The sequence below is a fragment of the Pleurodeles waltl genome, chromosome 5, assembly GCF_031143425.1.
Source record: "Pleurodeles waltl isolate 20211129_DDA chromosome 5, aPleWal1.hap1.20221129, whole genome shotgun sequence".
Lineage (NCBI taxonomy): Eukaryota > Metazoa > Chordata > Amphibia > Caudata > Salamandridae > Pleurodeles > Pleurodeles waltl.
In genome coordinates, this window is record NC_090444.1 from 1,374,223,362 (window position 1) to 1,374,249,042 (window position 25,681).

Sequence of the window (25,681 nt, forward strand, 5' to 3'; positions counted from 1 at the left end):
TTGGCTCTTTACAAAGGGCACATTGAGGGTTGCAGCCAGTCTCTGGGTACATTTATTGCTATTTTCCGAATAATGCGTTTTGAAGGTCAGCTTACCTCAGCTAGTGTTAGATCACTTCAACAGTACACTGTCCCCTTTGTTTTTTTTTAGTCAGCTAGTCCAGATCTCATCTACAGACTTTCCAGTGCTTCCCAGGGCAGGCACTGGGAAGGCTGTCTGCTTGAAGGCTTTCCTATCTTTAAAGTGAGTGCAGGACATTCAGGTTCAATACTGTCGGTGGTGGATGATGGATGCCAGTCAGACAAACGACATGATGATGATTTGTGTTTCATCTCTTGGTTGGGAAACGTCGCCTGGGCTATGTGCATATCAGAAGTCTCCGGTAGAGCAGCATATAAATTATCTACAGTTGTATACCATTGAACTGGTTTGCAGTCCTCTCTGACGTCCTTCAAGGGCTGTTGGGTTCAGGTGTTGAGGGACAACACAAATGCCATGTGGTACTGCAACAAGTAGGGTGGTACGTGGTCACGGGCCAGCTGTCTGTAGGCATTGAAGTCATGACACCAGCTGATGCTTCGTGGGCTCTGCCTGTTGGTCCCAATCAGTCATCTAGCGGGGATCCTTCAACATCAGAGACCGTAAGCTTAGCAGGCATCATTTTGCTGATCATGTATGGTGTCTGTAACCCAAAAGTGGCACAGTCCATTTTTGCCCAGTGGGACCTGTTCTTAGTAAAACGTTTTGTTGTCTTTGAAAAAGCTCAGTGCCCAACTTTTTGTGCCCTAGGGTTTCCTTCCTGGGGTCTCCAGTGGACTGCATCGAGATGGCTAAACACTACCTTATTAATGGCAAGCTGTTTGGTGCAAAGAAACTAAAGCAATCCAAAAGCATAATTTGTTTTGATGCAATGTGTTTACATCAAGCGTGGTTATGCTTTGACCTAAAAAGAATCCTCCTAAAAGTCTGCCTGGGACAATGCTTCTGCTGTGGCCCTAGCTCATGGTGTACACGTTTTCATTATCTGCTAGACAGTTATGTGGGTATTATTTTTTAGCTCGGCAGGGAAAATATTTTTTTGCCTTCGACCCTGAAGAACTTCCTGATGCAGGTAATCTTCTCAGTCCCTCATCCTTGGGGAGACATTACTTTGGTATAAATACATCAAGTGTGGAATGTGTGGTTGGCAGCTTTCATCAGAACAAGTTACTTACCTTTGATAGCTTTTTTCTGGTGAACACTCTTTTTAACCCCAGATTCCTCACTGCTAACCTAGCTCCCTATTCTGTTGAATGTAGATTTATAGAAAGCCCCATGCATGCAGGATTTTCTATTACCTGCACATGACAGACTAGATGATCAGCTGTAAGTGTGTGTTGTGTGTTGCTTGAGCAACCACTTGCAAAGTGGTAGGCAAGTGTGTATTCTCCTGCTAGAAAAAATATTTCTTATGCCTTTAACAAGAAAACAGTCTAGCTGGTATTCGTGCCGACTCCACCCATGTCATAAGAGCTTCTACTGCTCACACTTGGGGCCTTCCAGTGGCTGATACTTGCTGGGCGATCATGTTGTCATCCTTTCATACTTTTTGCTAAATATTGCCCACACAGTTCCAGCATACAGTGAAGCATACATTGCCTTGGCTATGTTGTGTGACTTTCATGGCTAATTGTCATTACACAATTCCACTTCGCTGGGGTATTGTTCTGAGACTCATTCTTAATGTGAGGAATCTATAGTGAACAAGTATCCATCGGATGAAAAGTATACTTTCCTTCAGTAACATTATTTTTGATGGAAAAAATATATTTTCTCAGATTCCTCACTACTTTCATTCGTTCTCTGGTGAGTTGGTGCAATGAGTAAAAATATCCTAAGGAACACCAATGTTTCGTATGCTGTTATTTTTTTCCTCAGTAATGGCTTTTTTAGTTATTCTCGGCATGCATCGATCTTGCTTTTAAAAATTATAAGTACTCCTGATAACTATATCTGATACCATATATACTATGAAGACATCACATCCGGGTGGATGAAGCCGGGAATGATGCTGCATGGTACCAACTGGAGAGCTCCTGCTGGTAAAGTTTTCCAGCTGCAGCATGGCATCTGGAGGATATCCATCGGGGACAAATCTGTTGGAAGATCTAGTATTCACCAGAAATGTTGTTACCAAAATTAAGTGATTTTTTTTCTTTATTGCCTTTTACAAATGCTCCTATTTATGATTACTTTCATGTTGTTATGTTTTAAAGTCATAGACAATGTTTATATGCTTCAGTGAAATTGGTTAGTGTATTGTGACCTTTGTCAGAATAGTTGTAACTGAATTGTATTACTAATCACATTGTAGAGTACGCAAATATATGAACCTGCATGGTATTGCTACATCTGGTCTTTGGTGCCAGATATATAATTCCTATTGTTTTCTTAATTTCAGATAGCAGATCAGATGTTCTTTCACAGTGATTATCGTCCCCTGATCCGTGATGCTAATAACTTTGTCTTGGATGAGCAGACCCAACAAGCACCACATCTCATGCCACCTCCATTCTTGGTTGATGTTGATGGCAATCCACACCCAACAAGGTACCAGAGATTGGTTCCAGGTCGTGAGAACTGCAGAGATGAGCATCTTATTCCTCAAATGGGTGTTACTTCCTCAGGTATGATAATAGTTAATCAAAAGTGGGACTATGAGCTGTATATAACTTCCTGTTTTTTATAGGGATGTGGTGAGAAAGAAGTCTCAATAAAAAAATAATTGTATGTTTTGTCATGATAACCGCATAGTTTTAATGTTATGTCACAAAACTATTAATTGCGCATTTACATTTGTTTGCCAAATTAATTACTTCTTTATTTTGATTAGGAATGGTAGTTCTGTTTTCATAAAAAAACAATTGACTATTACTTTGAGTGATTCCTTTGTTTTCAGTTTTTTTGTAGGTTATACTAGGCTGTGTTGATAATCTGCAGTATCTTCGCCTTATAATTATAACTCCATTGCTGATGGAATTTGAAGGTGCCAATTCTTGGCAATAAGATATTTTATATTGGGGCCTTATTTACTTAAAATTACTATGTGGAATATATGTAAACTTAGCAAGCAGGAATTCTGCTGCTTATGCCTCATGAATACAGAGAGGCCAAAAATATACTTCTTTCACAGTGGTCCTCTATTTATTTCTATGTTTTTGAGGCAAGGTATATATACTTGTCCTAAGCAAAGGTCTACATGTTTCAATAGATGACCGAGTGGTCAATGGCACCTTCTGATGCACTAGGGTGCCTCTGAGCCAGTGAGTTGTCTTCCCTGTGAGAAATGAGTCTAGTCCCTTTTTTACTTTAATGAGTAGAGCACTATGGTTGCAGAATGTAAGACCTTTCTTAATTAGTACTCACTAGACAGTACAGGCAGGCTTTCGGAGTGGAGGAGTAGTGAACGTATGTCCCTGAAGCTGGTTAGGCAATCTTAGTCATTCTATTTTCAGCCATATTAAATTGTAAAGTGTAGGTAAATGTTAGACCTGACAGCCTTAGGGTGGTCACCCCTCAACTTTCTGCCTGCCTCCCTCCACTTTTCTGACACTGTTTTTGCTGGTTTTAGGACTCTATCCAGTGCTATGTGCATATGCTATTCCCCTTAAACTTGGTAACATAGGTTAATTCCTAATTGGCATGTTTGATTTACTTATAAGTCCCTAGTAAAGTGCACCACCTTTGCCTAGGGCCTGTAAATCAAATGCTACTAGTGGGCCTGCAGCACTGATTGTGCCACCCACATACGTAGCCCCTTAACCATGCCTCAGGCCTGCCATTGCAAGGCCTGTGTGCAGTTTCACTGCCACTTTGACTTGTTGTTTAAAAGTACTTGCCAAGCCTTAAACACCCCTTTTTCTACACGTCCCCTCTAAGGTAGGCCTAGGTAACCCATAGGGCAGGGTGCTATGTAGGTCAAAGGCAGGACATGTATGTACATATGTGTTTTACATGTCCTGGTAGTAGAAAACTCCTAAACTCGTTTCCACTACTGTGAGGCCTGCTTCTTTCATAGACTAGCATTAGGACTGCCCTCATATACTGTTTGAGTGGTAGAGTCTGATGTGAAACGGGTAGCCAGGTCATATTTAGTATGGCCAGAATGGTAATAGAAAATTCTGCTCATTGGTGAGGTTGGGTTTAATACTATTATTTTAGAAATGCCACTTTTAAAAAGTGAGCATTTCTCTGCACTTAAAATCCATCTGTGCCTTGTAGCCTATCTCCAATCAAAGTCTGTTGTGCGCTGGTTGACAGCTCCCTTGTGTATTTCACCCAGACAACCAAAAACACAGGACACTCAGTCACATCTTGTAGGAAGCTGGCTCTATATGTACTATCTCAAAATGAGAGATAGTGTGTACAGAGTCCAGGGTTCCCCAAGAGGCTTGACAGAGGCAATAATAGATAATACGAATGCTCTGTTTGATAGAACTTTGAATCAAAACAGTAATGTACACAGTTTGGCATAAAATGGCAATAAGCTATTTTAAAAGTGGACACAGTGCAACATGCAACAGTTCCTGGGGGAGGTAAGTACAGGTTAGTTCTTGAGGTAAGTAAAGCACTTACAAGTTCAGTTTCTGGGGCATAGGCAGCCCACCGTTGGGGGTTCAAGTCAACCCCAAACACCCAGCACCAGCAACACAGGGCCAGTCAGGTGCAGAGGTCAATGAGGGGCCCAAATAACATAGGCGTCTATGGACACTAGGGGTGCTCCGGGTCCAGTCTGCTAGCAGGTAAGTACCTGCGTCCTCGGGGAGCAAACCAGGGGGATTTTGTAGAGCACTGGGGAGGTGGGGGGGGTCCCAAGTAGGCACACAAAATACACCCTCAGTGGGTGCAGTGGGGCAAACAAGGCATCCGGTTTGTAATAGGAATCAATGGAGGGACCTAAGGGTCACTCAAACGTTGTAGGCAGGGCACAGGGGGGCTTCTCAGACCAGCCGCCGACTGGGCAAGGGGGAGGGCCGTCTGCTGGTCACTGCTGCACCGGTGATTGGCTCTGGGGGTTGCGAGTGCAGTGCTTCTTCCAGGCGTCGGGTTTCTTTTAACCGTGCAGTCGCGGTCAGGGGGGTCCTCGGGATTCCCTCTCCAGGCGTCGTCGGGTTTTTGCAGAAAGGTTGGCTCAGGGTGGTCACGTCGTCGTTGGTTTCTCTGGACATGGGCCAGGGGCATTGTCGGGTGCAGAGTGGTGGGTACTCACGCTTCTTTTAAAGATGGTTTCTTCTTGTTGCTTTAGACAGGGCCGCTGTCCACAGGAGTTTCTTGGTCCTTTGTAGTTGCAGGGCAGTCCTCGGAGTCGGCAGAGGTCACTGGTGCAGGTTCTTTGAATCAGAAGACAGGCTGGTAGGGCTGGGGCCAGAGCAGTTGTCGTCTTCCTTCTTCTCTGTGGGGTTTTCAGGTCGGCAGTCCTTCTTTGTAGGTCGTCAGGAATGTGATTTCCTGGGTTCAGGGTCACCCCTAAATACAAAATTTAGGGGTGTGGTTAGGGTCGGAGGACAGTAACCAATTGCTACTGTCCCTGAGGGTGGCTACACCCTCCTTGTGCCTCCTCTCTTTGGGGAGGAGGGCACCTCCCTATTCATATTGGGCTAAATCCTCCAAAGCAAGATGTAGGATTTCCTAAGGAGGGGGTCACATCGGCTCTGGTTACCTAGGCAGATTGATAGCATTGACAGTGTCCTTGAGGCGCCACGCTTTGCTGAGGACATTTGACATTTCTTGTGATGTCCAATTCACCCTTATGGACATGTCCTTTTATGGCACTCGTCTGTTTGAAGACAAAGCAAACTCTGAGCTTGAGTCTTTTTTTTATGAGTCACTGGCTGTGGCTAGGTCGTTGGGCCTCCAAGCTGCCCCTAAATCTGCTTTTTGCTCCCTTTCGTTGCTACCAAAGGGGCACCCCACCATATCTATTCCCCTCCAGCCACTGTTCCGCGTATGCTGCTTAACCTCTGCATGGCCAGGGACATGGGATCCAATCATTTTGCCCCTGCCACAATGGCCTCCAAACATTCCCAGTCAGACGGTTCCCCACCACGGAGCAGTCGGAGGCTAAATTGCCATCACTTGCCCCGCTAACAGTCCATCACATCAGACAGGTGGGTCCCCTTTGAGACTAGTCCTCGATTCATGCCACCATCCTACAATCAGATCCAGAGCATCACTTGGTTCTTCTCTGCAAGGACGTTGCGGCTCTCTTAGCCTAGGGAGGCATAGAGAGGGTCCTTGTGCCAGAAGTAGGTTGTGGTATTTATTCACGCTACTTTCTGGTGGCAAAAAAGGACAAGGGCCTCCGCCCTATCTTAGATTTTTGATCCCTCCATCTCTTCCTCAAGAAGGAGAAATTCCAAATGCTCACTCGTGCTCAGGTTCTATCTGCCCTGGACCCGGGAGACTGGATGATAGTGTTGGACTTTCAGGATGCCTATTTCCATATTCAAATCCTGCCTGCCCACAGACATTACTTGTGGTTCACAGTAGGCCACAAGCATTTTCAGTTAAATGTGCTCCGCTTTGGCCTCATCAACACCCCTCAGGTGTTCACCTAGGTGATGGTGGTGGCAGCGTATCTGCGCAGGTCAGGGGTTTTAGTTGCCCCCTCGCTCAACGACTGACTGTTCAAGGGTGGGCTTCTCCAGGCTGACGTCTCCCACATCAAGACTAACACAAACCACCTGGATTCGGTGGGGTTCACTATAAATTTGCTGACGTCACATCTGACTCCCTCTCATACGCTTCCTTTCATCTTAGCTGCTCTGGATATGGTGCCGTTTCAGCCTTATCCTCCTGAATGGCGATTCCAGGATATTCAGGCCATGATATCGATGGTTCAACCTCTATCCTGGATTTCAGTGAAAATTACTTTGAGGCTGCTGGGCCTCTTGGCCTCCTGCTTCCTGTTGGTGACAGATGCCAGATGGCTTGGCATATGCGGGCTGCAGTGCGACGTTACCATTGAGCACAGCCTCAAGGGAATCTCCCCAACATGGTCGACATCTTGGAGGGACCTGCACAAGTGCTATGCACAGTTTCTTTGTCAAATATTTTGCTGCAAATAATTACATTGATGTTATCAGTAATGTTATTAAAGATGTCATGAGTGGTGTAATTAGTGGGGTAATTAGCAGTGCATGGTGAGGCCGCTAGTTATAGTTACCTTAGGACACAAGTTACTGTTAGTTGAGATAACTCTAACAGGCAAATTTCTTTGGTGTTGTAGCTTTAAAATTTGATTAACTATAAAGTTTCTGTAACCTTTTGTTTTTTCAGTGAACTTTTATGTTTTATTTTTCAACGTAAAATAACTTAAATTACTTTAGGTTAATACATCCATCATCGTGCACGGCAGGGATTGGCTGCAGGGCATGCAGCCAACACCTATAACCCCCCAATCCCGCGCCATGCATGGCCTTTATCTGTGTGCATTTGGGGTGGCCGCAGGACCTGGACCCCTTTTAACCTCCCAACCCCGCATGGCCTTCGGCCATGTGCGGCGGGGTTGGCCTCAGGACCTGGCTTGGGTGGTTATCTCGGTTGGCCACACCCCAGAGATTTGGCTGGGGATAAGACTTCAATGTTCCATCATGTAGAATATTTAACTTTCAGAACACTAGTAAATAAACAGACACACCACCATGATATAGAAGGATATGAATCCTCAGTGTCCGTGCAAGGGCTTTACCATTAGGCCACTAGTGACTGCTGTACTGTGCATCAAAACATAGCTATAACATTCAAGCCAAACATCTTGCTAGTGTGATACTTTGAAGTCATTGTATGTAGAGACCATTGCAATACCAATCGCTCTCATTCTCTTCTATCCTATTATGGAATGGAAGAGAAAGTGAGAGATTGCGAGAGAAACATTTAGAGGAGGACTTTGTAGGAAAGTAGCTTCTTTTTGACATGGTTACCCCCACTTTTTGCCTGCTGTCAGTATCGTTAGACTGTTTGCACTGGGATCCTACTAACCCAGATCCCAGTGATTGTGGGGTCTCCCACTAAATTTGGCTGCCTAGGACTTTGCACACGCCCCAATTGGAATTCTGGTGTCCCCTTACAAGTCCCTAGTATATGGTTCTAAGTTACCCGGGGCATTGGGGGACCAGGGGTTCCCCATGGGCTGCAGCATGTATTGTACAGCACATGGGAGCCCATGCAAAATATGTCTGCAGGCCTGCCACTGCAGCCTGCATGAAAAGGTGCATGCACCCTTTCACCACAGGTCACTGCACCAGGTCACTGTAAATCACCCCTGTGATAGGCCCTCCTAGCCCAGAGGGCAGGGTGCAGTTCCCTGTGTGTGAGGGCACCCCTGCATGAGCAGAGGTGCACGTAAGTACTCCAGTCCCATTACACTGGTCTATGTAAGGGCAGGGAAGCCACTTTACCTGTGTACTGGACACAGGTCACCACCTACACAATGGTAGCTCCAAACCAGGGCATGTTTGGTATCAAACATGCCAAAATCATACCCCAATACTTTTGCCAGTATTGGTTGTATGATTCCATTGCTCCTACCGGACTTATGGGGTTTCCCGGCAGTGTGCACTGCTGCCACTCTTTAGGCAGGTTTGTGCCCTCCTGCTGTCTGACAAGCTCAGGCTGGGAAAGGCAGAACAAAGAATTTCCTGTGGGAAATAGATGTTTCAAGGCTTGGGAGGGGTAGCCTTCTCAAGCCACCGGTTTGCTTTGAAGGGCACATTTGGTGCCCTCCTTGCATAAACCAGTTTACACCAGTCCAATGACACCCAGTCCCTGCTCCGGCGTGAAGCTGGACAAAGGAAAGGGGAGTGATCACTCCCCTGTCCATCACCATCCCAAGGGTTGTGCCCAGAGCTCCTCTAGGTGGCCACGTAATTCTGCCATCTTGAGACTAAGATCTGCAGAGGCCCCTCGGAGCACCTGAGGGGCCAGGTCAGGAAGGTGATGTCACAGACCCTGATAGGTGGTCACCTTGCTAAATGACCCCATCCCCCTTTTAGGGCTCTTTAGGAACTCATTTGAAGGTAGAGCCCCAGATTCGATGTGCAGGATTTTACCAGGACTCATCTGCATCATTTACTTCATCATCTGACCACTGGAACCTCAACTGGACTTTTTAATAACTGACAAGCTGCAACTCCGGCAGCGACTTTGGTTTGCAACATGGTTTTTCCAATTCCTTCCAGCAACTGCAACATTGCACCAGCTGCGCATCCTCTGAGGTTGGCAAAACCTCAGCCTGCACCAAGCAGTAAAAAGGAATATCCCTTTGAGCGAAAGAGTCACTCTCCTGCATCTGCCGGCACCAACTGCAATGCCGACCAGTTGCGTGGATCTGCTCTCCTCTGTAACCGTGTGGATCCTGCATCACAGGTGGTGGTCTGGAGTGGTCCCCTTGGTCATTTCAACTTGGGGGATGGTAAGCCCTTTCCCTTCCTTGCAGGACAATACTCCTGTGCATTCCGACTCTTGCAGCTACCAGGGCTTGTTTGCTCCTGCTCTAAGGGATCTTGAGGCTCGTGTAGCCCCAGCCCCCAGCACTTGTTCCTGCAAAGCACAGTTTCCTTTCTGCTGCTCCAGCGACGTGGGACTCATCTTCAGGTGTGCTGGCTGGGACTCACTGTGACTCACCGTGACTTACTGTGCCTGCTGTCAGTGGGTTGCGTGTGGGGGCTGTGACTGCTTGTGTTAGCTCACCCGACTGCTGAGGATCATCTCAGACTCCCCTTCAAGGATCGAGTCCCCTTGGCCTTGGTGGTCCTTTTCAGCCTTGAAACTCTTCTTTTGCTCCTGTTACATTTGCCAAGGCTTGTTGGTGATTCCACTGACCATCTGTGACCCAACAACCAATGTGGGACACCATCTGCCCCGCTCCAAGGAGCCCTTTTGTGTTCCTGGACTCCACAACTCCCCTCGTCGACCTGGTTCTGCATCCACAGATGGGTGGGTAGTGACTCCTTCCCTCACTGGACACTCCATCGTGGACTGGGCTCTGTGCCCTTCTTTTGCAGACCCTCTTCTACCATAATCAGCATTTGGTTTCTTCATGACTGGTCCTGTTCTTGTACAGTCCTTTTTCCAAGTCCCCCTGTTAGTCCTTGGGAAGACCAGGTATTTACCTCTGCTCTTCAGGTCGCTGGGGGTCACTCAGGTACTCACCTCTTACTGTTCCAATTTCTCCCAGCTCCTCTCTAAGAACTGTCTCAATTCCTGGGCATAGGCAGCCCACCGTTGGGGGTTCAGAGCAACCCCAAAGTTACCACACCAGCAGCTCAGGGCCGGTCAGGTGCAGAGGTCAAAGAGGTGCCCAAAACACATAGGCGCCTATGGAGAACAGGGGTGCTCCAGTTCCAGTCTGCCAGCAGGTAAGTACCCACTTCTTCGGGGGGCAGACCAGGGGGGTTTTGTAGAGCACTAGTGGGGACAAAGTAGGCACACAAAACACACCCTCAGCGGCACAGGGGCGGCCGGGGTGCAGTGTGCAAAGCAGGCATTGGGTTTTAGATAGGTTTCAATGGAGGGACCCGGGGGTCACTCTAGCGGTGCAGACTGGAACAGGGGGGGTGGGGGCTTCTCAGGGGAGCCACCACCTGGGCTAGGCAGAGGGTCGCCTGGGGGTCACTTCAGCCCTGAGGTTCGGTTCCTGCAGGTCCTGGGGGCTGCGGGTACAGAGCTTGGTCTAGGCGTCGGGTCCCTTGTTATAGGCAGTTGCGGTCAGGGGGGAGCCTCTGGATTCTCTCTGCAGGCGTCGTTGTGGGGGTTCAGGGGGTTGTCTCGGGCTACTCATGGGGTCGCAGTTGCCGGGGAGTCCTCCCTGTGGTGTTGGTTCTCTGGATTTTGAGCCGGGGGAGTCGGGTGCAGTGTGTGAAGTCTCACGCTTCCGGCAGGAAGAGTGAAGTTCTTTGAAGTTGCAAGAAAGTTGCAAAGTTGTTGTTGAAATTGAGCAGAGCCGCTGCTCACTGGAGTTTCTTGGTCCTTTAGTCCAGGGCAGTCCTGAGGCTTCAGAGGTCTCTGGTCCCTGTCTGATGCGTCGCTGGTTGCAGGTTTTGGACTCAGGAGACAGGCCGGTAGGGCTTGGGGCCAAGGCAGTTGTCGTCGTCCATCATCTCTGCAGGCTTGTAGGTCAGCAGTCCTTCTTTTTTCAGGTTGCAGGAATCTGATGTCCTGGGTTCTGTGGTGCCCCTAAATACTAGATTTAGGGGTGTGTTTAGGTCAGGAGGGCAATAGCCATTGGCTACTGTCCTGGAGATTGGCTACACCTTCTTTGTGCCTTCTCCCTGAGAAGGGGCTGTCCTGACTGGTGGGCGACTCCTCCTTGTTTTTCTCATTATCTCCTCTGTGCTTGCCGCCAAAAGTGGGGGCTGTGTCCAGGGGACGGGCATCTCCACTAACCGGAGTGCCCTGGGGCATTGTTACACGAAGCCTGAGCCTTTGAGGCTCACTGCTAGGTGTTACAGTTCCTTCATGGAGAGGTGTGAAGCACCTCCACCCAGACAGGCTTTATTTCTGGCCTCAGAGGGCACAAAGGCCCTCACCCCATGGGGTCAGAAACTCTTCTCTCAGCAGCAGGCTGGCACAGACCAGTCAGTCCTGCACTGAAGGATTGGGTAAAATACAGGGGGGGGGGGTTTCTAAGATGCCCTCTGTGTGCATTTTTAATAAATCCAACACTGGCATCAGTGTGGGTTTATTATTCTGAGAAGTTTGATACCAAACTTCCCAGTATTCAGTGTAGCCATTATGGAGCTGTGGAGTTCGTTTTTGACAAACTCCCAGACCATATACTTAATATGGCCACACTGTACTTACAATGTCTAAGAATAGACTTCGGGCCAGATGTAGCAAGCAGTTTTGCCCATTCTGTGTCTATGGGAAAATGTGTTTGTACATATGGCCCTAAGACACTTTAGGGGAATATTGTTCATGCAGCTATGCCCTCACCTGTGGTATAGTGCACCCTGCCTTAGGGATGTAAGACCTGCTAGAGGAGTGACTTACCTATGCCACAGGCAGTATTTTGTGGGCATGGCATCCTGAGGGGGATGCCATGTCGACTTTGCCTTTTTCTCCCCACCAACACACACAATCTGCAATGGCAGTGTGCATGTGTTTAGGTGAAGGGTCCCTAAGGGTGGCACAACACATGCTGCAGCCCTTAGAGACCTTCCATGGCCGCAGGGCCCTTGGTACCACTGGTACCTTTTACAAGGGACTTATCTGTGTGCCAGGGTTGTGCCAGTTGTGGAAACAATGGTACATTTTTAGTGAAAGAACACTGGTGCTGGGGCCTGGTTATCAGGGTCCCAGCACATTTCTCAGTCAAGTCAGCCCCAATATCACACAAAAAGTGGGAGGTAACTGCAACAGGGAGCCTTTTTCCTACATTGATATATTGCTGCTTGACTATATTGGTGTTGCATAAGCTTTGCATGTCTCTTGCTAGTCTTGCCTGCTCATCCACAGCAACCTCTAGAGAACCCTGGCTTCCTAGGCACTGCCTACACTTCACTAATAGAGGATACCTGGACCTTGTATAAGGTGAAAACACCGTAGGTGCCCACCACATACAAGGCCAGCTTGCTTGAGACTTTGAGAGAGAGAGAGACAGTTTTTCTAGATTTGATGAATGATATGCTTAGAATGAGATAGTTTAGGACAAATTGAAAAGAAAAATATATAGGTCATTTAATGAGTGAAATCACCCTTCAGTGTGTACCTTAAACTTTTGAATTTGAAAAGAAATTCATGCAGTTAAATGACCACAAACACTCCTCTACTACAGTCGTTAACCTTCAGTTTGAGTGTCTAAGACCTTAACCACTAAACCACAGGTTATTCTTGAATATGCAGTGTTCAGACATTGCTAGGATATTCAACCCAAAGATTTTGCCGTGAAAAAAACTCAAATGGTTCATCACAAAACAGTAGTAAATAGACACATTGCCATGAGATCCCAGGATTTGAGCCTTCAACTTACTGAGTGACAGTACAAGAGCTTTACCAGTATGCCAGAACTGAGGCCATTCTGCTGTACATGAAAACATAGCTATAACATCATACTTAACATCTTGCTTATGTGCCGCTTTGAAATCATTCTGTGGAGAGACCATTGGTATTGTTATTACAATGGTTTCTCCATAGAATGACTTCAAAGTGGCACACAAGCAAGATGTTGGCTGCGAGGAGAGGACCAGGGGTTGGGCCCCTGCGGTGCTAGCCAGCACCCGGCGGGAGACATAATTCCTCCCTCAAGCTGCATTAAATCAATCAGTTTTTGTAAAGTGCGGCTACTCACCCGTGAGGGTCTCAAGGTGCTGGGGGAATTGGGAGACAGGGGAGGGGGCCTCTTCCTTAGAGACACGTCTTGAAGTTCTTCCTGAAAATTGTGAACGATGGGCTTTGTCTGAGGTGCAGGGGAGGTTGTTCTAGCTTTTTGCTGCGATGTAGATGAAGGATTGTCCTCCGGCGGTGGTTTTAAGAATGTGAGGGATGGTGGCCAGGACCAGCTGGGCACAGCAGAGGGATCTGGCTGGGGTGTGGAAGGAGACACAGTGGTTCAGGTACGCTGCTCCTGCATTGTGTAGGGCCTTGTATGTGTGAGTAAGTAACTTGAAGGTGATTAGTTTCTCGACCGGGAGCCAGTGGAGCGTCCTCAGGTATTGGGAGATATGTTCTTGGATTGGGAGGTCCATGATTAGTCTGTTGGCGGCGTTCTGGATGAGTTGTAGTTTTTTGATGTTTCTAGTCGAGGTGCCGGCGTAGAGGACGTTGCCGTAGTCGAGCTTGCTTGTGACTAAGGCATGGGTGACCGTCCTGAGGCAGTCAGCTGGGATATATCTGAAGATTTTCCGAAGTTTGCAGATTTTGTGCTTTAAATAGCAGCTCCCTGCTTGTGGGAGCAAAGATTTAATCACTTTGCTCCCACAAGCAGGGAGCTGCAGAGAGTTTTGAGCATGTTAGCGTGCTGAGAAAGTGATGAAAACCCAGCTTTCAGCAAGCTGGAGCTGTTTGACATCTCCTGCTTGCTGAAAGCAGACTTAGGTTTCCTTTTGCTTGGTGAGAGCTGTTTGCTCCCGCAGAGCAAAAGCAATCAGCTGCCTTCCAATGGTGGGCACCTTGGGAGGTAGCAAGAGGCGACTCAGGGAGTGAAGGAGGGGGGTAGAGGTCCCTAGGGCCATCTATGGCTCCACAAGAGTGGCTGTGCAGCCCCTCCTTCATTTGAAATTATCCCTGGGCAGGTGGTAGGCCCTGGGCCGGGGGTTGCTATGGACCCCCTACTTTAAGCTGTTGGAGCCCTGGGGATATGATGGCCCCACTGGTGGCCACATAACCTCCCCCCCACCCCCCATAGTATATTGATTGCCCTGGGAGGTAGAAGTCCTGAGGGCTGCGGCCCCCTCCCCCTCTCCATTCATTTTACTAGATGTGGCCCAGAGAGGTGGCGGTCCCCAGGGCTGTGTGTGTGTGTAAGGGGGGGGGGGGGGGGAGTGGGCTGTACCGGCACACCCGCAATAATTTCACTACATATGCCCTGGAGAAGTGGCAGTCCCTGGTCTGCGGGGGCTGGAGTGCAGGCCCCCACATTCTTTTGCCAATATTTACCCCTTGGAGGTAGTGGATTTGGGGATGCGGGGTCATTTGATAACTTTTGCCTTTGGGAGATGGCAGGCCCCGGGGCATGGGGGTTGACAGAATCCCCCACCCCCAAAGGATACATATTTGGAGGTGCCACAGGGATTCCCTGGTCATTTCATAAGTCTTAGAAGGAGGTCCCCTGCGTTCTCCTTCTATATTGTCAATGCCCCTGACCCTAGCCCACCCGGAGGCGTAATGAAAAGCAAGTACAGAAGACCGCGCTTGCTTTTTATTTATTTTTAAAATGACACCATAGCAAAATTTGTGGATCTGCCGCAATTTAAAAAAAAAAAGTTTTTTAGCCCTGCTGTGAGGCCCTGGGGTCGGGTAACAGTACCCTGCACTCTTCATTTTGTTTCTGTTTTGTTTTTCGTTACTCGGCTGAAGCAAAGTCTCAAAATGGTTGCCAAAACTTCTTGGTTGAAGTGTTGGCAGATCTTTGCACGATATCGGGAGGATTCGCGACTCCTTCGCTCCTCTAAATATACAAATTTGGTGTTCTTTAAATATCTCAAAATTACTGAACGAATTGACACCAAATCAGAAAAAGAGCTCTTTCTGTATGAAGATCAATCCCCACCGCCGCGCCCCCGCTGAATGTTTTTTTGGGGTTATTGCTCAACCGTGGACCGAGAAAAAGGCGGTGGTTAAAAAAGGTGCATTTTCAATGTTAATTCCGTTAGTGATTTTGAACAGGTCTACAGTGTAGGAAGCTGGCTCTGTATATGCTGTACCAAAGTAAGGTATAGCGTGCACAGTCCTGTGGATCCCCAGAAACTTTGCCTTTTGTGGTAGTGTGGTTGATCTGTTAAGCTTATCAGAGGCTAGTGCTAAGCATATGTTGTACACACCCACCTTCTAGTAGTAGTAGTAGTAGTAGTAGTAGTCTTGAAGCCGCTGACAGGCCGGCAGGGCTGAGGCCAGGTCAGTTGTCATCCAGAGTCTTCTCTGCTGGTGCGGCTCTGCAGTCCTCCTTTTCAGGTTGCCACGAATCTGAAGACCAAGTTTCAGGGGTGCCACTAAATACTAGATTTAGTGGAGTTACATGGGTCAGATGGCAGTAGCCAGTGGCTTTTGTCCCTGAGGGTAGCTTCACCCTTCCTGTGCCCACTCCCTTTGGGGAGGGGGCACATTCCTAACCCCATTGGCTAATATCCTCCAAAGCAAGATGGAGGATTCTGCCAGAAGGGGTTCACCTCAGCTCTGGGCACCCTAGGGGTGGTCCCTCCTGGGGTGGGCACACCTCCTGGTGTTTACTAATTTTGCCTCCAGACCTGCTACCAAGAGTGGGGCAGGAATCTCCACTAGCTGGAGCACCCTGGGGCAGTGTAACAAAGAGGCAGGTGTCTCTGAGACTCACTGTCTAGTGTTGCTGTTCCTGCGAGGGGGGGTTGGGGATGGGGAGGGAGATGGTGCGGGGGTGAAGCACTTCCACCCATAGCAGGCTTTGTCCCAACCCCAGAGAGCACAAAAGCTCTCACCCTATGTGGTCAGGAACTTGTCTGTGAGTGGCAGGCTGTCACAGACCGGTCAGCCTCAGACTGGAGGGTTGGGTGAAATACAGGGGTGCGTTTTTCAATAAATCCAACACTGGCATCGGTGTGGGTTTATTGAGGGAAGGAGTTTGCCAATCTTCAGTGAAGCCATCCTGGTGCTGTGGTGTTCACAAAGACAAATGTACTCAGAATGGCCATAGTGCACTTAAAATGTCTAAGAATGGACTTAGACGCTGTAGTGGCATTTTGCTCATGCATCTATGCCCTCACCTGTGGTAGAGTCCACCCTGCCTTAGGGCTGTAAGGCCTGGTAGAGGGGTGACTTAACTATATCATAGGCATTGGTTTGTGGGCATGGGACTCAGAGAGGGATGCCCCAACTTTAAGTGTTTCTCCCCACCAACACACACAATCTGCAACGGCAAGAGGGGTCTCTTAGGGCGGCACAATACATGCTGCAGTCCTTAGAGACCCTCCCTGGCAACCGAGCCCTTGGTACTACTGGTACCTCTTACAAGGGATATAGCTGTGTGCCAGTTCTGGAAGCAGTGGTACAGTTAATGGAAAAAACACAGGTGCTGGGGCCTGGTTAGCAGGATCCCGGCATACACTCAGTCAAGTTAGTATCAGATATGAGGCAAAAGGTTAGTGGGGATAACCATGCCAAAAAGGTGCACTTTCCTACATGCAGCCTTAACCATTGGACAAAATTACACCAAGCTTGGCAGAAAGTTAGCTCTTGGTCCAGAAAGCGCCCTTATTGTTATTTGTTGTAAATCCATTCAGTAGTTTTTGAAATATTTAAGAAAAAACTAATTTGTATATATAGGGACTCAAAGCCTCCCCGAGCCCTCCCTATCTCGTGCTGAGATTTGATTGGCAGCGGTAGAAGTGATCTACAAGATCACTTCTACTGCTGGGGGACACCAAACATAGATCTGTTTGCAACAAAAGAAAACGCAAAATGCCAAAACTTCACGTCCAGGTACCCACACCCTCGGTCCAAGGGCAAAGCTCTATGGATCAGCTGGTCAGGGATATTTGCTTACGCTTTTCCCCCTCTCCCGCTCATTCCTTATGTGGTCAACAAACTGAGTCAAAACAAACTCAAACTAATACTTATAGCACCAACGTGGGCTTGCCAACCGTGGTACACCACACTGTTGGACTTATCAGTAGTACCCCACATCAAACTACCAAACAGACCAGACACCCGAATCCAGCATCGCTCGACCTAGCAATCTGGCTCCTGAAGTCTTAGAATTCTGATATCTAAACCTTTCTAAAGAATGTATGGAGGTCATTAAACAAGCAAGAAAACCCACAACAAGACATTGTTACGCTAATAAATGGAAACGGTTTGTTTGCTACTGCCAGGCTAATCAAATTATGCCGTTAGACGCCTCCACACAAGACATTGTCAGTTATTTACTACATTTACAAAAGTCGAATCTAGCCTTCTCTTCCATTAAAATTCATCTCACTGCAATATCTGCTTATTTGCAGAATAAACAAACAATATTGCTTTTTAGAATCCCAGTTATTAAAGCCTTTATGGAAGGACTAAAAAGAATCATACCACCAAGGACACCACCAGTACCTTCGTAGAATCTTAATATTGTATTAACACGACTCATGGGCCCACCATTTGAACCCATGCATTCTTGTCAAATCCAATTTTTGACTTGGAAAGTAGATTTTCTAATAGCCATCACTTCACTTCGAAGAGTTAGCGAAATACAGGCGTTTACTATTCAAGAACCCTTTATACAAATACATAAACATAAAGTGGTTCTCCATACAAATCCACAATTTTTACCAAAAGTTATATCACCGTTTCATCTAAACCAAACTGTATAACTCCCAGTCTTCTTTCCACAACCATACTCAGTAGCAGAAAGGGCATTGCATACGTTAGACATAAAGAGAGCGCTAATGTATTACATTGACAGAACAAAACAATTTCGTAAAACAAAACAATTGTTCGTAGCTTTCCAAAAACCTCATGCAGGTAACCCTGTATCCAAACAGGGCATTGCCAGATGGATAGTCAAATGCATTCAGACCTGTTACCTTAAAGCTAAGAGAGAGTTACCCATCACTCCAAGGGCACACTCCACTAGAAAGAAAGGCGCCACAATGGCCTTCCTTGGTAATATACCAATGAGAAAGATTTGTAAGGCAGCCACCTGGTCTACGCCCCATACTTTTACTAAGCATTACTGTGTGGATGTGTTAGCAACACAACAAGCCACAGTAGGACAGTCTGTACTAAGAACATTATTTTAGACAACTTCAACTCCTACAGGCTGGCCACCGCTTTTGGGGAGATTACTGCTTTGTAGTCTATGCACAGCATGTGTATCTGCAGCTACACATGCCATCGAACGGAAAATGTCACTTATGCAGTGTACATCTGTTCGTGACATGTTGCGCTGCAGATTCACATGCACCCTCCCACCTCCCCGGGAGCCTGTAGCCGTTTTAGTTGCATGTAAATTGTAAATATGTAAATAAATATTCCTTTAATACACACTATGTACATACATTTCTATTCCATGGCATGGGCACCTCTAGTATCCTTACTTTATCAACTCCTACCTCACCCTTTGTGGGGAAAACAATCTAAGATGGAGTCGACGCCCATTCGCAATGGAGCCGAAAGGGAGGAGTCATTCGGTCCAGTGACTCGAAAAGACTTCTTCGAAGAAAAACAACTTGTAATTCTCTGAGCCCAACACTAGATGGCAGGAACAGTGCACAGCATGTGAATCTGCAGCGCAACATGCCACTAACAGATGTACACTGGGTCAGTGACATTTTCCTTTTTCCTCCAGTCACCGAAACACAGAAATGTATTTGTTTCGCTGAAGCTCTTGAGCTAAGGTTTTCAATTGCCATGACTAAAAACAACAGAGACAGCCCTGCCTCATTCACCTATCCAAGGGGAGAGGGATGTCAGTCAGAACTAGGTGTTCAAAGGCATGTGTCTGTAGATACACATGTTTTGCATAAGTCTGCCATCTAATGTTGGGCTCAGGCTGTTACAAGTTGCTTTTCTTTGAAGAAGCTATCCGAGCCACAAGATTGAGTGACTGTTCTCTGTGATAGTGCCCATGGTCATCGAGTCCATTGTTAGAGTGGTTTTCTCTCCGCCATCTGGTTCGGACGTGTATTCCTCTCGCTCCGGTATTCCTCTTCTCGGTCTATTCCAAACTCTTCTTTCCGTCTTCCTTTCTGCGATGATATTGTATTTCAATCACTTATTCTCTAATGCATTTGAATCAGATTTCTATGTTGGGGGGGTAACCTCTGCTTGTTCCCGGACCACAGGGAAGAAACCTGTAATGCCTGTCGGTCTTTCTGCTACAAGAAGACAGTACGAGACTGAAGAGCGCGTCGGTTGGAGATGTTGCTGAAGACGCCGGACAACATCCCTGATACCTTTGGGGAAGAACATGCACAGGAGATCCACCAAGAAGAGGCTTTTTCCATAGGAGTTCGGACTTGGATGTTCAATCGGACATCGAAAGCCAGCCTCTTACTTCGGCGCAACTATGAGTACTTCCCCGAGGCCCACGTAAATACTTAAAAGAAGCCACATAAGATGGTCATTGGTCCACCACTGCCTTCAGGCCATGGTCAAATCCGAAAATTACATTTGGATGCCCCAGCCTCAGGCCAGGCACCGAAAATAGCCAAGACTAAACAGTCTTCGGCATCAACCTATGACTCTGCACCTCATTCAGCCTCAGGATCGAGTTGAACCCTCGACCCGAATGTTTTGGATCCGTCCAAAAAAACCATCTACCTCTGTTCCAGAGTCAACGGCTTCTGTTCGACAAAAAGCTCAGAGTTTTGCAATTGAAAATTCCTCCTTCAAAAGACTCAAGTCTTTGCTCGGACTTAACAGTGTAGCCTATCCTTGAAACAATGGACACTCGTCAGCTTCATATCCAAAAAGGAATAGGACGAATTATTGCTTCTCCTCCAGTTCCAATTAAGAGGAAACTTACTTTACCGGAAACTTTGGACACAGCTTCTCCACCTAAGAAGCTCTCTGAAGACAAAGACGAGACATCTTAGGCCTTCTCCTCCACACTGTCCTGTACTTCCTCTTACTCCTCCACAATTTCCTCCACCTATTGTGGAGCCACAATTTTCTCCACAAGGTTCACAAACACTTCAGGGAGATGACTTGGAAGACATACCACAGGATATAGACCCTTGGGATTCTTATACTATTGATCCCATACTCCCAAATGACCCTGATTTATATCCTGCATGGCCTTCACCTTCCGAAGACGCAACATCTTATCAGCAGGTCATAGCACACGCAGCTGCCTATCATAACATCCAAGTCCATTCTGACCCAATTGAGGAAGATTTTCTGTTTGACTCACTAACTTCCACACACAAGAAACTTCAATTTCTTTCTATGCTACCAGCATTTTTAAAGAGCCTGTCCGATCTAGAGTAATTACTCCAAGAGTTGACAAAAAATACAAAGCGGCTCCTACAGACCCTATATACATTAGGTCACAATTGCCCCTAGGTTCCATTGTGGTTAGTGTCGACACTTAAGCATGCCAACAGTCCGTCAACAGGAGATGCACCTACTCCTGTTAAGGATGGTAAGAAATTAGATGCTACTGGTAAATGGGCAGCAGCACAAGCAACCAGTCATTGGCGTATCGCTAGCTCCCAAGCTCTTCTAGCACAATATGATAGGGCCCATTGGAACGAGATGGAAGACCTTCTCCAGTATCTCCCAGAAGAACACCGTAAAAGGGGACAGGAGATAGTTTCCGAGGGCCAAACTATTTCATAAAGTGTACCACTGATGATGCTGATACAGCCACACGGGGCATTAATACTAGCATTATTAGAAGACATTAGAAGACATGTTTGGTTAAGATGCTCTGGGTTTGAGCTTGAAATACAACAGGCAGTGCTTACTTTGCCTTTTGACAAGGAACATTTATTTGGGTAAAAGGTTGATACCAATACGGAGAAACCAAAAAAAGACCCAGACAGCAAAGGCCATGGGGGCCTTATTCACTACACCATAAAGGGGGACTTTTTGTCAACCAGAATTTAGGTGAAGCTTCAAAACAACATCTACTGAGCCTTTCACCTCCCAAACAAAACAAAGCGCACACTTTTACAATAGAGGTTCCTATAGAGGGAAGGCTTCCACCTCTAGAAGTTCTGCATCACCAGGGACTGGCTAAACGTTCTGTAGGAAGTTGGCTCTGTATATACTATTTCAAAGTAAGAAATAGTGTGCACAGAGTCCAAAGGTTCCCTTTAGAGGTAAGATAGTGGCAAAATTAGATAATTCTAATGCTCTATTTTGTGGTAGTGTGGTCGAGCAGTAGGCTTATCAGAGGGTAGTGTTAAGCATTAGTTGTACACACACAGGCAATAAATGAGGAACACACACTCAAAGACTTACTCCAGGCCAATAGGCTTTTGTATAGAAAAATATATTTTCTTAGTTTATTTTAAGAACCACAGGTTCAAGATTTACAGTAAACAAATTAAATGCAAGGTACTTCACTTAGGTTTCTTTAGAAACTTTGAATAAAAGCAATATCATATACAGTCTTTGTAAAAATGGCAATAAGCTATTTTCAAAGTGGACACTGTGCAAAAATTAACAGTTCCTGGGGGAGGTAAGTAAAGGTTAGATTAGGATGTAAGTAAAACATTTTCAAGTCTCAGTTCTGGGGCATGGGCATCCCACCGTTGGGGGTTCAAGGCAACCCCAAAGTTACCACACCAGCAGCTCAGGGCCGGTCCGGTGTAGAGGTCAAAGAGGTGCCCAAAGCACATAGGTGCTTATGGAGAACAGGGGTGCTCCGGTTCCAGTCTGCCAGCAGGTAAGCACCCGCGTCCTTGGGGGTAGACCAGGGGTGTTTTGTAGAGCACTGGGGGGGACACAAGTAGGCACACAAAACACACCCTCAGCGGCACAGGGGCGGCCAGGTGCTGTGCGCTTAGCTGGTGTCAGGTTTTGTATAGATTTCAATGGAGGGACCCGGGGGTCACTAGCGGTGCAGGCAGGCACAGTGATGGCTTCTCGGGACAGCCACCACCTGGGCTAGTCAGAGGGTCACCTGGGGGTCACTCCTGCTCTCAGGTTCGGTTCCTTCAGGTCCTGGGGGCTGCGGATGCTGTGCTGGTTCCATGCGTCAGGTCCCTTGTTACAGGCAGTCGCAGAAAGGGGGAGCCTCTGGATTCTCTCTGCAGGCGTCGCTGTGGGGGTTCAGGGGGGGTTGTCTAGTCCTCCCTGTGGTGTTTGCTCTCTGGATCTCGAGCTGGGGGTGTTGGTTGCAGAGTGTGAAGCCGGGAAACGTGCACTCTTGGAAAGTTGCTTCTTTGTTGCAAACAAGTAGTTGGTTTTGAGCAGGGCCGCTGCTCATGGGAGATGGGAGTTTCTTGGTCCTTTAGTCCAGGGCAGTCCTCTTAGGCCTCAGAGGTCGCTGGTTCCCGTTGGATGCGTCGCTGGTTGCAGGTTTTAAAAGTTGGAGACAGGCCGGTAGGGCTGGGGCCAAAGCAGTTGTCATCGTCCGTCTTCTCTGCAGGCTTGTAGGTCAGCAGTCCTTCTTGTTTCTTCAGGTTGCAGGATTCTGATTTCCTGGGATCTGGGCCCTCTAGCAGGCCTTACAGCCCTAAGGCAGGGTGCACTATACCACAGGTGAGGGCATAGGTGCATGAGCACTATGCCCCTACAGTGTTGCAAGGTAGCCATAAGAGTATATGGTCTGGGAGTTTGTCAAACACGAACTCCACAGTTCCATAAGGGCTATATTGAAATCTGGGAAGTTTGGTATCAAACTTCTCAGCACAATCAATGCACACTGATGCCAGTGTACAATTTATTGTAACATGCACCGAGAGGGAATCTTAGAGATGCCCCCTGAATACAAATCCAACTTCTCTTCCAGGGGATCCTCATCAATAGTCATAAACATTGAATATTCCCGCCCTTGTGCGGGGACCCCGGAGCATATATAAAATACACACATATAAAGTATGAAATATTCACGAAAAATATATATATAGCATTTTTAGTAGACATATCTTTCATACTAAACTCATATATACATGTGTAAAACAGCAATGCAGGCTATAATTCTAAACAGGCTAAAATGCTTTATTTCTATGAATTTTTATTTTTTTTATTTTTTTTAATCATTATAAAATTACAATAGAGAATAAATATCTACCCAAGCCCCCAAAACTGGGCTTAGGGAAATAAGCAGTAGTAATATCTAGAGAAAAAAGAGAGAAAACTACATTGAAAAACAATGGAGCATTCTTAGCCAATAGGCTGCATGCAGGTTAACACAGGAGAACCATAAAAACTTTGGCACCGTGCCTTTAAGACCCTGAGCACCTCTAGTATCCCACCATGCCTCAGGGGTGAAGGAAAGGTGACAGTTGGTTCACAGTTAGGTCAGTTCTTTTTTCCGGCTTCTTCTGAGAGGATCCTGGAGCATTGAGCTCTGTTTTTCTGAGTTTTTTCTCAGAAAAATACTTTAAAACAGCGTTTTTTCCTGTTTTACTCGACATCTAACATCATTGTCTGAGTTTGGCAGTTTTTTCCTGACAGAAAAATGCCTTCCCTTTTTGTCAAATGCCCTTCTTGTGGGAAGAAGAAGGCCCAGTCAGATCCACACACTCTTTGTATTGTGTGCCTGCCTCAAGAGTCACTGCCCTGACACTTGCAAACACTGCAAGAACATGTCAAAGAGGACTCTGAAGGACAGAGAAAAGATCAGGCTTCATGGGCTTCACGAGAGGCAGAAAACATCATCCTCTTCGCTTCCCAGGCAGCCAACAGGCAACTCTCAGGAGAGAATGGCTAGGTCAACGTCAGCAGGTAGGAAAGTACCTGTTTGTTCCCCGTCGACGTCGTCGCTGCCACCGTCTCACTGCCATAGATCGCCGGCGACCCGACTGACGTTGAAGGATACGGCGTCGAGGGAACATGGCCATCGCAGGGGCATATCTCCGTCGACGGCAGCCCGCCGATCGACGTCGAGCCATCACCGGCGTGCCCGTTCGCCGCCGAAGACCTTACGCCCCCGACATCAAGAGACACCACGTCGAAATCGCCACGGCGGCAAGAGCGACATCCGCCGTCGGCCGCCCACTGCTCCACGTCGAGGCACACAATGGCGAGTAGGTCAAGGTCCAGAGATCGCCGTTCGACGTCAAGACACTCTTCGTCGAGGCACTCAACGTCGAGGCAAGAACAACCGGCGGCGCGCCCTTCGACGTCGACACAGGTTTTACCTGTCTCGCAGGGAGTAGAACATCGCCTTCCTCCAGCAGATAAGGCCGCTCCATCTCCAGTGGTCTCCATACGGAGCGATTCATCTCGTTCGAGAGCGGTATCATCGGGGCATGTTTCACCCATCAACTTGTCACCAAGATGGTCGGAGAGCCTTAATAGACCAGCGGCCTCCCCGGATTCGCAGTATTCACAAATGTACTCTCCTACTGCCTCTCTCCCGAGAACACCATCACCGACAGCGCGGGCAGGACGGGCTCGTTCTGCTCCTTGCCAACCGACCACGAGGCCTGGGCGCTCTGTTACAGCGTCTCGCAGCAGGTCGCGTTCCCAACGACGATCTAGGTCACGATCACGACACAGAAGATCGCCCTCTTGGTCGTCGTCAGGATCATCCGTCGGACGTTACTCCCCCACCTTAACAGATTCTCCACCAGCTAGGGTCTCACCGGTGGATGACATCACCACTTTTAATGAGGTGCTTTTAAGGGGAGCGCAGAAGTTAAATATAGAGGTTCCAGAACCATCTACCTCCTCGTCAGTCATTTTTGAGACTCTGCAACATAGAACAGTTTTGAAAAAGTTACTGCCGCTAGTGCCTGGTCTGTTGCAGCCAACCATGGACACTTTTTTGGCGCCAGCCACCCTCAAATCTGCCCCGGCTAGGATTTTGAAAAAATATAAAGCGCCTGAACAGGACCCTTTATTCCTAAGAACGGATCCGCCACCGGACTCAGTAATATTGGCCGCAGCCCGACAAACCCACTCGGTGGCATCATCCTCCACGGTCCCACCGGACAAAGAGAGCAGGCATCTAGACTCTCTGGGGAGAAAAATGTGCGGCACGGCAGCATCTATAATGAAGGTCTCCAGCGCTTCTGCAATCCTGGGCAGGTATGACCGTTCTCTGTGGGACTCCCTCAACAGGTTCACAGAAAAGTTGCCCAGGGAAGACAGACAGGACTTTCAAGAGATCCTGCAAGAGGGATGTCTGGTATCCAACCAAGTCATCAGCGCAGCGGCAGATGGGGCAGACTTAGCTGCACATGGGTATGCACATTGAATCTGTGCAAGAAGGTCTTCCTGGCTGAGACTGACTGGTTTAAAACAGGAAGCACAACAGCGCATCCTAAATCTCCCATTCAACGGGGACTCGCTGTTTGGTACCCATACGGATGAAGAAATGGCACGCATGAAGACCGAAGTGGACACC

The 25,681-nt window shown here is 47.5% G+C and overlaps 1 protein-coding gene across 2 annotated transcripts in view; it reads left to right on the forward strand.

Annotated features, from left to right (window-relative positions):
• The window catches only part of PHIP (pleckstrin homology domain interacting protein), a 1,338,206-nt gene that overhangs the window by 409,505 nt on the left and 903,020 nt on the right, over positions 1 to 25,681 (forward strand). For both annotated transcript variants that reach the window (XM_069235639.1, XM_069235640.1), the window contains one exon: positions 2,441 to 2,666. In XM_069235639.1, the coding sequence (XP_069091740.1) occupies positions 2,441 to 2,666 (226 nt within the window). The remainder of the gene's footprint in view (positions 1 to 2,440; positions 2,667 to 25,681) is intronic.